At 43.9% G+C, this 13611-nt stretch overlaps 1 protein-coding gene across 1 annotated transcript; it reads right to left on the bottom strand.

Annotated features, from left to right (window-relative positions):
- Positions 1–2867: 2867 nt before the first annotated feature.
- On the bottom strand, positions 2868–11055 carry ATP5MC2 (ATP synthase membrane subunit c locus 2). The gene is made up of 6 exons (XM_036915298.2): positions 10924–11055; positions 10693–10841; positions 6677–6746; positions 5378–5455; positions 4652–4845; positions 2868–3126 (listed from the first exon to the last, which is right to left on the bottom strand). The coding sequence occupies exons 3-6, from the start codon at positions 6713–6715 to the stop codon at positions 3012–3014; spliced, it is 426 nt and encodes a 141-aa protein (XP_036771193.1). The 5' UTR covers positions 6716–6746; positions 10693–10841; positions 10924–11055; the 3' UTR covers positions 2868–3011.
- Positions 11056–13611: the final 2556 nt, after the last annotated feature.

Raw genomic sequence — 13611 nt, forward strand, 5'->3', positions numbered from 1 at the left:
AACCATCCTGAGAGGCTGGAACAAGGTTTCTTATAACTGCTATTTAGCATTTAGATGATTTTCAAGGGACATTATTTTCTTCTAATTAGGATGGCACTCCTCCCCTAGTTCTGAAGAAACTAAGAAGTAAGAAGAGAGAAGCAAGCCTTACTGCCTTCAACATCCCCAGATTCTCTCTCCAGATGCTTATGACCCTACTTTACACATTTTGGGTGGTCAGTTCCCTTTTCTATTCCAACCACAAAAAAGGAGGACACTGTCCTGCTTATAACATGCTCTGAGCTATATGGAGAATGAGAAAATAAATTATAGTCAATATACATTGAACTTTGATGGCACCATCCTTCCCAAATACTTAGGGTACCTCCGTGAGCACACAGATTAATTCCTGGGATGAGAATTTTTATCCCTATTTAGTAGATGAGGAGAAACTTGAGGTTGTAGAAAGTCATCAGTTAGTGATCTGCCCAACATCACAGTGGCTGGTGGTAACAGAGATTGGCACTAACATCTCCTGATTCAAATTATATGCTCTTTCTAAAACTATAAAGACAAATAGAAAGCTTTCATTCCATAATGTTATCAAAGCTGGAAACATCTTCAGAAAAATTTGCTGTTGGATCCCTTCTATGAAATCATAGCACTCTTCTGTCCCAAGTTGTTGGCAACTTGGGTTGCCAATAAATCTCTCTTGGGGCCTTAAACTAAGAGGACCCAGGTTGCCCTGACTCCTCAAGAAATTTGCTTGCAAGCTCCTTGCAACACCATCTCATAATTTACCTTAGAGAAAACACAAACACGTGGCCCTAAGCCATGCTCTCTTCAAGCACCTAAGTTGTTAAGGGGCTGGCTAGTCATGCCCAAAGAGAGGGCCTTGGAGAGAAAGAAAACATTAAGAAACCTGATGACTTGAGAAGGGGATGGGCAGCAGGGGCTCCTATCAGAGGTTCAAATTCAAATAACTGAAACAAAGGGAGGGCTATTCCTCATCTCCATTTATATACCTTCTACCCACTCTTGGCTGGAGAAGCTATTCTTGAGGTCCACATAAGAGCACAACAGCCCAGATTACAGTTGTGGGGATATAGAAATGTTAGTGAATTGTGGATAGGATCCCTCTTAACCCTTGAACGTAACAGCAAAAAGGGCAAGGATGAATGACTTAGGGTGATCTGCTTCTGAGCCATCCATTTACTCTGGGGTCAAGTCTCAAGCTTGGCTTTAATTTTATAGTCATTGATTAAACCAAAGCTGCTGTGGTCATTATCATGAAAGGACTTTAAGTTACTAACTTACATCCAGTATTTCAAGCATGTTAAGATACTTTTTTTAATTAAGGTATCATTGATATACACTTATGAAGGTTTCACAAGAAAAATGACGTGGTTATTACATTCACCCTCATTATCGAGTGCCCCCATACCCCACTGCAGTCACTGTCTATCAGAAGACACAGCTTCTTTATTTAATTTTTAAAGGTATGATTGATATACACTTATGAAGGTTTCACATGAAAAAACAATGTGGTTACTACATTTACCCATATTATCAAGTCCCCACCCATACCCCAATGCAGTCTCTGTCCACTAGTGCAGCAAGTTGCCAGAGATCCATTATGTCCCTTCTTGACACAGCTTCTTTAAAGCTTATCTAGTTTTTAGAGAACCTAAGTAATTCCTAACTTTTATACTAACCCCACTGTCCAAAGTCCCTCCTGAGCCATCTTTCAAGAGAAAATGTTTACCTTTGCTTATTTTGCCCTTTCCTTCTTGCTTGGGAAAATGTCACCAGCAATACAGGGAGGGCTTGGGGAGGAGTCTAAGACCAATAGTATGGTCGTCTTACACCCTGGGCTACAAGACATGATCCTTGCTCTAGCTCTGCCAGTCAATGTTCCTTAGAGAACCTTCTGACTGCTCAAATCTGTTTCCTCACTTGTGAAGTGATGTGGTTGGTTTAGAAGATTAAATAAAAAATTTGACTAAGGTATTGCCAAGATCTATCATGGTAGATACTTCCAGGGACACAAAAATGAACACTACATAGTCCCTGCCTCAAGAACTAACAATCTAACTTGGAAGATAAGGCACACATACATGCACACAAATCCACAATTTATAATAGACTGTAAGCATTATAAAGGATACAATGTGCTCTACAGCCCTTTATATGAGTTAACTTGGTGGATGGAAATCAGACGAAAGCTTCATGGAGGAAGAGGTAGCATTTAAGCTAAGGCTTTAAGGATAATAGGGACAACTTGAAAAAGAGCAAAGATTCAGGGAAAACAAGCAGAGATGGCCAAATGGCATGGCCTAAAGATATGGTAAGGACAGGAAAGAGGGAAAGTACTTGAAAAATGACAAGTCATCCACTTTGGATAGAATGCATGAGAATAATAAAAGGTAAAGCTCAGAAACTTGAGGTCAGATTGTTTTGAATTGGTGACAAAAGCAGTCCTATACTTAAGGATTAACATGGCAGTAGTGGACAGAAGCAAATGCTAGAGGGAAGAAACTGGAGGCAGAAGGCCAGCTACGAGGTTACTGCAATAGACTAGGTGGGTGGCAATGAGGGCCTGAGCCAAGACAGTGACAGTGGAAACAGAGTCCATTAATCAAAACATTAAGCCAGTACTGTAAACAGCTACTGGCTCAGTCGTCCAAGGTACATAACAAGCCATTTCAGGTGAAAATTATTAAAAAGAAGGGCCAACTTGAAGAAAGCGTTCCTGACAGAGAATGAAGAGCAAGTAAGCCCAGACCTATGTTGAGTTTAGAACTGTCACCACCCTCTAGGCCTTACACTTTCACCAAGGCACTCAGCCAACTGTGAAAAACAAATATACACAGGAGACTCAAGAAAGATCTTATTAATACAGTATTTATTTGTCTTCCCTCTGTCAAACCCTGAGCCAACCACTTTCCCCAGGCTGCCTGGGAAGGTATAGGAAAAGGAACACACAGGGTCGATGAGACATGGAAGACCTATGGGAGTTGGAGACGGCTCCTTCACATGGCGAAGAGGATGAGAAAGGCCACCATCAGGCAAAAGAGCCCCATGGCCTCCGAGAGGGCAAAGCCCAGAATGGCGTAGGAGAAGAGCTGTTGCTTCAGAGAAGGGTTCCTGGGAGAAGGGAGGAGAAAAGACTGAATTTCTAGTCCACATAAAGAAAAGAACATCAAAGATGGGCTCAGGGAGAATTTATCTCCTCAAGCTCATCTTCCTCGAATCTCAAGGTGACAACATCATGCCCAAATTTTTATCCTGGTACAAAGAAATGTGGCAGAGTGGACAATCCAAAATTCTGTAACATGGCCACGGTAAAAACACCCCCTCTAGTGGATCACCCATATAGTCATCATAACTTAAGACCTCTAGGCAGGACATAACTATCCAGGGCCCAAACAGGATGGAAGAGGCAGCTGGAGTGGCAGGATCTATCAGAACAGTGTTTTCAAACTAAGCAGCAGAGCCCCAAAATACAAAGTGTATAAAAGCTAAAACTGCAATGGTAAAAAAGTGGGGGGTTTTAAAGGCTTGTCTGACTGGTCTCCCTTCCATTCTGTAACACTGTCTCAGGGGCATACCCTCAGAACCCGTGGGCTTTATGGAACACACTTAGAAAAACACCATTCTAGAGGACAAGGGAGGAAGAGAGAAAGATTACCATCTTTCATTTCAAAATAGTTAAGAGATTTTGGGCTTTAAGAAGCTCCAAGTGGTCTGTGGGGTTTAGATGTGAATCAAAATGGAATAAAGGACTCCTAACTTTGAAAGCCAATGTATCATTTTTTTGTTTCCCTTACTCTGTCACCTTTGGAAGCCTTGTTGGATAAGGTAAAGCAAAACTAGCTTTTTTTTTTTTTTTAAACAGTGCTGTGGACACAGATTCTTGTTTCATTCAAATCTTAAAAAATAAATTATTTCCCCAAAGACATTAAGAAAACTTTTGGGTCTCTCGACGATTAATTTAGTTCCAACAGTGAGTTGCCTAAAGTTGGCAGGGACCAAATAGTCCCAAGTGTAAAGGAGCCATGGTGCTGGTTGCAGAGGCAGTTTTCCCAGAAGTAATAGGGGAATTCCTGGGGATAAGGAAAAACAGCAGTGAACCTGTTATGCTGACCGAGGCTCTGCACCAGGGATAATAAACTTTTTCCATAAAGGACCAGATAGTAAGTATTTTAGGCTTTGTGGGTCACATATGGTCTCTGTTGCATTTTTATTTTTTCTCCCCACAACGCTTTATACATGTAAAATTCATTCTTAGCTCAGCTATACAAAACAAGGCTATGGCCCAGATATGGCCCTCCCACCTTAGTTTTCTGACTCCTACTCTAAATCAAAGCTATTGCATAGAACTTTCCAATATGGCAGCCACCAGTCACATGCGGCCGGCTACTCAGCCACATTAAAAGAATACAATTTAAATTTTGTGTACTTAAAAAATTGTTTCATTTTTAAAACTGAGGTACAGACAATAAAATACACAATAAACTTTGTGTATTTTCATTAATTAAGATTTAAATTCAAATAGCTACATGGGCTAGTAGCAACTCTACAGAATAATATGATTAAAGACCCCCAAATATTTCTGCCCAGACCTTTGGAAGCATACCAAAGGTCAAAGCTAATGGAGGGCCCATCTTACCTGGCATAACCAATGATGAGGCTTCCAAACACAGTCCCAATTCCAGCCCCAGAGCCAGCCACCCCTACTGTAGCAGCCCCAGCCCCGATGAACTTGGCTGCTGTGTCAATGTCCCTTGAAATGGCACTGGTTTGGAAGCTGTGGCTAGGAATAAATGAGGTCAGAGGAAGTGGGGCTGCCAAGTTGTTGAGGCTCTGTGAAGAAGAGGCATGTAGAAGGTTAAGTTTTTAGGAAATACCTTTTCATTTTGGAAACTTTTATACCACTCAAAACCCCTTATGCTATCAAATCCCATGGTTTCTCTCCAAACGGAATCTTTTAACTCTCTGGAAAACCCCCTAAAATGCTGCTAAGCTGAATTTTTTAATGCAATACCTTCAAGATTCAGGAATGGTCTAGAAATTCAAGACCGAAGCCCTAGCCTGTTCTCAGTACCCTGAGATCATCTTCCTGGAACTAAAGCACTCCCAAGGAAATCAGTCAACTAGGTCAAGTAATGGCAGCTATCAGCAGCATACATGGGCGCGTGCTGCCAGTGGCAAAAGCTGCAACACCAGGGCATATATATCATCAACCACCCTCCATCTTCACCTAGAGCAAACGGTCTTGATCCTTCACTCATTTTAGTCTGTGATGACTGTTCTCAGCATTCCCCCTATCGGGGCTGCCAGGTAACCCTCCCCAGCTGGGCCTCAAACCACAGGCCCAATTCCACCTATGAGGTACCTCATCTGTAAGTGTCTCTGGTCGTTTCAACACCCCTGCAGACAGTGATCGGCTCAGCAGCTGAGAGGTGCTCCTGACCTAGCAGGAATGAAACATGGGCAAGAAGGTCAAAGAAGGCTATGGAGAAGTTGCAGAACCATTCCAAGTTGTTATAAGGATTTGTTCTAACTTAAATCACAATCTTGGATCATGCTTTTACTTATGACAAATTTTAGATTCAAGAACCATACTATTTCTCTTGCTTCCCAGGCTTCTCCTCTGCTTTGAGGGAACAAAACATACTTTCTTCTGGGCCATGAGGGATTCCCCCTCAATATACCCTTTTACAGGCCTTAAGAATGGGAAGAAATATAAACCTCAGAAGCATTTGCTTTACTCAGTAACAGAGTTGTATACTGGTAATGGCCAGCCCATAAGAAGAAAGCCACCGGCTGGAGCACCTTTTCCTGAACACATTCTTCTGGAAATTAGGCACAAAGATCCATGCACAAAAGTCACCCACTCTTGGCAGTCTTTTTAACCCCAAGCCAGTGTCTCCAAAGCAGACAACACAGTGGTTGGTAGCCAGGGCTTTTATCAGATAGATCTAGATTCAAATCTTAGCTCTGTATCAGCTATGTAATCTTAGGACAGTCACTTAAATCTTTCTAAGCCTGTTTTCTCATCTATCAAAAGGGAGTAATATATTTCAGGGTTGATTTGAGGAGTAAATGAGATGTATGCTAACTGGTACACTCAGTGCAAGGCATCATCAGTGCTCAACAAATGGCACCCACTAATAGCAGCACTCCTTTCACTTATGGTGGGATGAACAAAATGTGCCTACCATCTATGAGCCTGTAATTTTTTCCATGCTGCTACTTGAGTCGAATATTTTTCCAATGTGACTTTATATGTGTTTTAGCTTCCCACTGAAATTTACACTCCCAGAGGGAACTCCTAACTATGGCTCTCTGACCCTCAGAACAAGACCCTGTACACAGCACATACTCAGTCCAAGTTAAGCAATCTACTTCATGTTCACCATTTCCAGCTGGGTCCAGTTTACAGGAACACAGAGTTTCAGAACAGAAATAACCTGATCATAGTCTAGATTCTCATTTATAGTCTTAAGATGATTGGATGAGAAGAATTAACTGGTCTCCAACAGATAAGGTAAGCTGGTACTTGGTAAGTACACTTTTCTGTCAGGCTAGCAAAGCAAAGGGCCTTCACCCAGTCCAGCTGTCAATAAGTTCTGGCAAGGAAGAGACAAGATGTCTCTCCTTAAAGACTCTCCCAGAAAAGGCAGGTACTTACCAAGAAAGGGGTAGAGACAAACTTGGTGCACGCGTACATTTTCAGGGGATGAGGGGCTGTGGCAGGAGAGCTGGAATTACAGAAGCAGCATTGTAAAATTGTCCTTGCTCACTAAATGACAGCCTTATTAGCAGAAAAGGTGCCCTGAAAAGTTTAAGTGGACCAGAGAGCAGAGTGACTGACCTCAAGTCATAAGCAGAAATAAAATTATAATCCTGAAGTCAAGATTTCCTTAAAATCAAGTTAATTTCCCTGTTCTGAACAAGTAGTCACTTGGTCCCAGCTTCAGGATCTGTTACTCATTTCCACAGCCTCATGAATTGGGGATGTCAGAGGAATTTCTCCAGTGTCCTTTGCCTAATTTTCCTCAGTTGCTATTCAAAAGAAACTCTTCTCAAAACTGCATTGCATGGACCAAAAAAAGTTGTCCTTTAAAGACTTTAAATATGACTAAGATATCTGTTTAAAGCCAAGACACTGGAAGGGGTCTCCAACAATCTTCTCATTTAATTACCTGGAAGCTGATTTCTCCAAACACTGTAAAGCTTCCTAAATTACCTAACAGGTTGAGGCAGATCAATGAGGAAGAGGAACTCTGCCCCTGCTCTAATTAGCCATGACTGCTTAAGTATTCATTTTCACCATCACTCTAAGGAGCATTCAATTTTGTATGTCCAAGATCTAAAACAATGCTGAAGCCCGGTAGGTGCCTAAATTGGCAGAACTGAACTTACCTGAGAGAAGAGTGGGTGAGTTTATGACCTACAGGCAGGGTTTCTCTAAGAAAAGTGAGAGGCCCTGAACTAGTTGTCCGGGGGTAGGGATGGTGTATTTTAAAAATGCATGTTCTTCAGTACCACCTTAGACCTTCCTGGTGGAGACCTTTGGGGATAAGGTCTAAACACCCTTATTTCAAACAAGTTTCCCAAATGATTCTTCTGCACACTGAAAGCAAGGTCTTAAAACCAGTCTTTAGACTACAGTAGTGGTAAAGCCAGGACTTGAACACTTCTCACATCTAAGTTAATGCTTTATAATATACAATAGGTTGAAACACTCATGATTACTTAGGCCTGTTAAATGACGCTTCCTCAGATTTTCCTAGGTTACACTTCTGACTCCAGAATCTTGGTTACTTTTAGATTAATGGATGTCTTCAACTCTTGTCTAGAATTGATTTTTGCCCATATGTAACTCTAACCCAATTTTGCTGCTAGACTAGTCAGGTTTTCTTATGTCAAAACACAAAATTTCTTTAAAGCTTTAAAGAAAGGGAGGGTTTTTTCCCAAAGCAATTAAACCTCAATTATCACAATTCATAAAATGTGGTTTCTAGAGGGATTAAAGGAAAATAACATATGTAAAGAGCCTAATGTGGTGCTGGCATGCAATAAGCCAACAATAAAGGGCGGCAATTGAGGGAGGCTACAAGTGTAGATCCCTCCATTGGCCACGTAGCTTTGAAAAGTCTGCAATCATTGGCCTACACCTAGGACAACAGCATTATCCAGAATTAGAGGACCTAAACCACCACGGGTTTCTTCCTCCGTGTAGACGAGTCACAGAGTTACAGGGCTGTGAACTTAACCATTCCCTTCCTTAAACCTTTCCTCTCTAGGGCCTCTTAATAATAAACCCTTGACAGAAAAGCTGGCAGGTGGGGACTATCCCATGCTGGCTCCACTCCCCTCTTTTGGGCCTGCTGCCTCTAATAGAAAACCTATTCGCCCACTTGTGTTTTTTCAACTTCACCGGAATGGAAGAGAACAGTACTGGGGGACAACCAATGGTTCCAAAGAAACCGGCCTTTCTTTTCCACCACAGCCTTAAAAAGGGAGTGTTTTCTCTGTTCTGGTCACTCTATCATGTTCACGGTTTACTTTTTAAATTGAGGGGTGCTCACTAGAGGGGTTGGTGGCTTTAGAGAATGCACTCTCTCCATTGCTCGGGGCACCTGAGGGCCTGGAGCCGAAGTTTGAAAGTTTCAGGATAAGGGAGGAGTCACGATGAAGTGAGATAGGAGGGGAGAGCTTGGGGACTGTAACAACTCTGAAAGGGCCAGAGAGTGAGAAAAGAGCGTTTGTAAGGGCTGAGTCGGAACAGGTGAAAATGAGAACTCCGGGATTTGACTTTCTCCAGCTCCAAGGCGCCCTCCTTTCCCAGACCTCCAAGATGGCGCCAGGCCCGCACCGTTGGAGGTCACCAGCACGCGGAAGGGGCAGCCCTAAAGGTGTGGGGATACCTGCAGCAAGGGAGGGCGTGAAGACCGGGGTGGGAGCATGCAAGTTAAGCGCCTCCAAGAAATCCGCGCGAGGTACGGTGCCCCGCGCGCCTGCGCGGCACATCGCGGGCGCGAGAGCCCAAGGCCTTACCTTCTCCCAGTGCAGAGAAGACAGAGGAGCGGGGAGTGGGGGTGGGGGCGGCGGGAATAACGAAAGGAAGGCGCGGCGCACGCGCGGACACGACCAACGAGTCGCTCTGCCAAAGATAGAGTGATTGCAATGTTGAGGGTCCGCCCAGGCGCCACAGCGCCGCCTGCCAGCTCTGTCGAGGAACCCGGCCAATCGCTCCACCTGGTGTTCAAGAGGAGAAACTGCAGGCGTAGCCGACCGTGTGCAGAAATGAGGACAACTTAGTGTAAGTTGATCTGTAACGTGGCCTGCGGTATGGTCAGCTCAGCCTTTGGGGATCTTGGACTTGCGTCCCCTTTCGGAGCATGCGCAGTCACGTTGGGGAAAAAACCCTACCCACACCGACCCAGAAAATTCAATGTTAAATAGCATTACAATCGGGATTGGGGTTTAGTTCCCAAAATGTAGAGGAGGAAAATCAAGTCATGGGGATTACTGCCTTCTGTTGCCCTAAGACTCTGGCTTTATGGACGGAAAACCAATGGGCGAACAGTCAAGCGAAATGCCCCAGCTACCTCTGGTGGCTTCGCCTTTATTTTTCTCTCCTTTTTTCTTATTTCAGTGATCAGCCATGAAACCCAACACCAGCGAACCAGAAGGTAGGGGCTGAAGATGACTGGGACTCAAATGCCCGGACCCTAAGCCTTCTATCCCGAGTCCTGAAACAGTAAAGGAGTAACGGGCACCGTGACCTGCAGTGCGGCTGCGGGGTCCCCAGGCACGCCAGTGCCTCTGCCCAGGTTTCATCACACGAGTGGAGATGGGCAGTCCCCCCATGAGGTGCTCTCATGGAAACCCCTCAGCTTCTCCCTCGTGACCTTTCACTCGTCCTTTCCCCACGGAAGGAAGTGGGGGGACTTCGAGGCCCTCATCTCTTCTTTGTCTCTCAAAGTCTCATCAGCTCCTCTGGAAGGAGGGCGGCAAGGCCTACTACGTCCCCTCGTGTCAAACCCCAGCCGTCCAGGCATCGTGCTTGAACGCAGCACTAGAAAGACGGAGAAAGCTCACCAAACCCCCATAAAAAATAAAAAACAAAAAGAAAGCCGCGGCTGTAAATAAAGCCAAATCCGCCACCCTCTGAGGGGCCGTTTGTCCTTCCCTCCTTGGCCCCGTCCTTCCCGCCGCCCCCTCCCGGCTCCCGGGCCCCGCGGCGCCCCGGCCCCGAGCTCCTCCATTTAATCGGATTTGGGAGAAGGGGAGGATAAATCACGGCAGCAGCTTTACGGTCCCGGAGGAGAGGCGAGCCGCAGCCAGGCACACCCCGGCCGGCGATAAAAACTGCCGCTGAAAGCCCACGGAGCAATTTCCCGGGACCCCGAGCGACGCCATTACAGGAATGTAATTTTGCCCGGATGAGGCCCCGAGTTTAATTATCCTCGCGGAGGAATTTCAATGCGGCCAATCCATCTTGCAGGCGGGCGGCAGAGGGATTTATATGGGCCCGTTATTTCACACCGATCCTCCATCTGCATTTTTATAGCCCTGAGCTCCTAAAGGGGAGGGGAGGGAGTGGGGGAGAAATCGGAGAAGCAGGCAAGGAGAGAAGGGTGGGGGGACTTCCCGCCTTTCCTAAATCCACGATTCCAGTTCCATGAAGATTCTCACCGGTTCTCCTGAAATTCCCAAATCTCTATCCAGTTCCAGTTGTTGACTTCTGGGGTGGGGGATTAGGTGAGGAATCGAGTTGGAACTCATGGGAATCAATCAACAGGTATTTGCCAAGTACCACGCGGTGCCAGGCACAAAGTAAAATGCTGTGCGGAGAAAAGGAAGACAAGGCTAGCAAGGATATCACCTTAAGTCCCAGAAACCCCGACCCCGACCCCCAGACCATACTGAATTCCTCTTAGCTCTCAACTTCACATCTTCCGAGGCAAAAAGTCCACAGTTCTTAGGAGCCGCCACCACCAAACGGTTGTTGCAGCTCTTGGGACAATTTAGGATCCTCTCCGATACCGCTAACAATTCTAAAGGATTGGAGAAGGGGCCGGTGAGGAAGTTAAAGCTGACTCCTCCCAGAAGTTGTTACAGCCTGCAATATTTAATTCTCCCTTGCCCCATTCAGTGGGGGGCTCCGGATTCAGACAAACCTGGTTTCCCAAATCGCTGTGTGACCTTGGACAGGCTTGTTTAACCTCTCTAAAGCAATTTAATCCTATGTAAATTGGGAAGAATCGTGCTTACCCCACAGAGAATATTGGGATAATGTACCGAAGCTTTTAGCAGGGGCTTGGAACTCAGAGTTCAGTAAATGCTAATAATAGTAATAATAATATATAATATTAATAATAATAACTATCATTACCGTTAGGAGCATTGCAACTCAATTGTGCACTGCTCCCTAGAGATTTTATTGCAAAGTGCTGGCAATGCTTTCTCCTGAAAGTCTCAACTGTCACTTAACTTTTTTCAACTATATAAATCATGCGAAACGAGTTCTTTGACAGGTTGGTGGGCGGAGGTCTCTGGGAAGGGCTGAGAATCCTGGGGGCTAATTGTATCAAGTCTGAAGCCAGCAATTAAGTCAGCAGGGGAACAGTAAGACTACAAAAAGTGGTTGGAGGTATGTGAGGGAGTGCTGAATTTGAAGAGACAATATGATCCAAGAGAACATCTAGCTAAGAGATTGGGCAAGGGCCCTTTTTTAACTTCACTGAAGAAAAATGGGTCCAGGAAGCAAAGGGTGTGGAGCCAGAACTGTCCTTTCCAATCAATCCCTTTCTTTTCCTACCAGACCATGTTACAAGGTTGGCCCGATTGGCCAGTTTTTTTAATGACTGTTAGTGGCAGATTCTGACTGGTTAGCAGCTTCCCTGCGCAGTGGTGACGAACAAATGAAATTAATCTTTTCTTTCTTAGGATTGGTTAAAAACCCTCAGGAGGGCCTGAGACTCATCCTAATTGACTAGATAGGCTAGGAGGGAGGTCCAGCATCTTGCATATAGAAATCGAGTGTTTTTTTCCCACAAAGGTCGCCAAGAAAGAGTCTCTATTGGCTTATGCATGTTTGCCTTTGGACAGGAAACAAAAAGCTTAGAGAAGAAAAATCAGGAAAATCATGCAAACATGATTCTATTTGAAAGCCCAGAGAGAGAGAGAGGGATTCATAGAAAAAAAACATGAGAGGGCTAAAAAGACTAGGACATAGAGAAACGCAAAAAAAAAAAAAATAAAAATAAAAATAAATTGCCAGAGAGAAGAGGAAGGGTTTGAATAATTTGTTTTTCATTCCTGATGCTTTAAGATGGGGCTACTTTTTGATGCGTTTTGCTAGAGACACATGTTGCTGCACTTGGCAGGGAAAGAACAGCTGTCTTTGGGGCAGGAGACTGGGAGTGTAGTCCCAGCCTCTTGCTACTAACTAGCTAAATAACTCTACAAGTTATTTCATCTCTCAAAGCTCCAGTCTCCTCATTTGGAAAAACCAGGGAGAGATGTAGGTGATCTCTAAGGTTCTGTCCAGTGTTAACTTTCTAGGATTCTCTTTTCTTTCTGCTACACAGGCAATTTCATAGAACCAAATTTTATACAAGTTCAAGTGGTACCTCTGCACTGCTAATAAGGACTGTTTTTAAGTCTTGAATTTCTCTTTTGAGTTGTGATTGTTAATGTCAAGCTCCTGGGGCTGGTGGGCACTGACTGATGGATTTTCTACTTTTCTTTTGCTTAATCCGTTCTCCAAGACAGCAGATCTTTGAGCCATCAGTAAACCTGTCTCCTTGAGAAAGAAAACAGTAGATGGAGGAAAAGAAAGGGTCATTAGTATCCAGGCTTCTGAGGGAGGGATCAGTGACAGAGTTGGTGGCAGAAGGATGACCAAACAAATTTTTGCTCGAGAAGAACCTAAGTTGCTGAATTTATATGTTGAATTTGTACAGGTCCTACAAACTTATGTAGAAGCCATGATTAACTGTCTCTGTGAAAGATTTGGTTCTTGCCATTTGGTGGCTCCCAGGCCAAGGAACCCACACAGACAAAACAGAAAATAAGACTCATTGTGATATATTGTGAAGAGCTAAGGACAGCAAACTCAAGAACTGACTCTAAATTTTTAGACCATTACTAATTAATTATGTGACTTTGAGAAAATCACTTCACCTCTTTGGACTTCAGTTTTCTCACCTTCAAAACAGTAGATGATGACTGAGTTCTCTTTCAGCTCTAAATATGAATAGTAAAAATCTGTCCTTTGTAGTTAGCCCCTGTCTTCTAGGACTTCAAGTACTCAACCAATATTTATTGAGCATCTACAGTGTACAAGGTATTGTGCTACATAATGTGAGTGGGAATAAAAAAGGGGAAACCCTTGTCTTCATAAACATATAATCAGTAAGAAAGACATACATATGTAACTATAATATGCAGCAAGATTTAATAGGCTCTATGGGCAATCGGAATTGAGGAAGCAGTATGACTTTCAACTAGAATGATCAACAGGGCACCATGATTAAAGTAGGCTTTTTTCTTCTTTTAAAAAAGTATGAAATATTTGAATCAGATAAAAGAATGCAAGTAACATATATA

The sequence above is a fragment of the Manis pentadactyla genome, chromosome 10 (assembly GCF_030020395.1).
Source record: "Manis pentadactyla isolate mManPen7 chromosome 10, mManPen7.hap1, whole genome shotgun sequence".
NCBI classification, from domain to species: Eukaryota; Metazoa; Chordata; class Mammalia; order Pholidota; family Manidae; genus Manis; species Manis pentadactyla.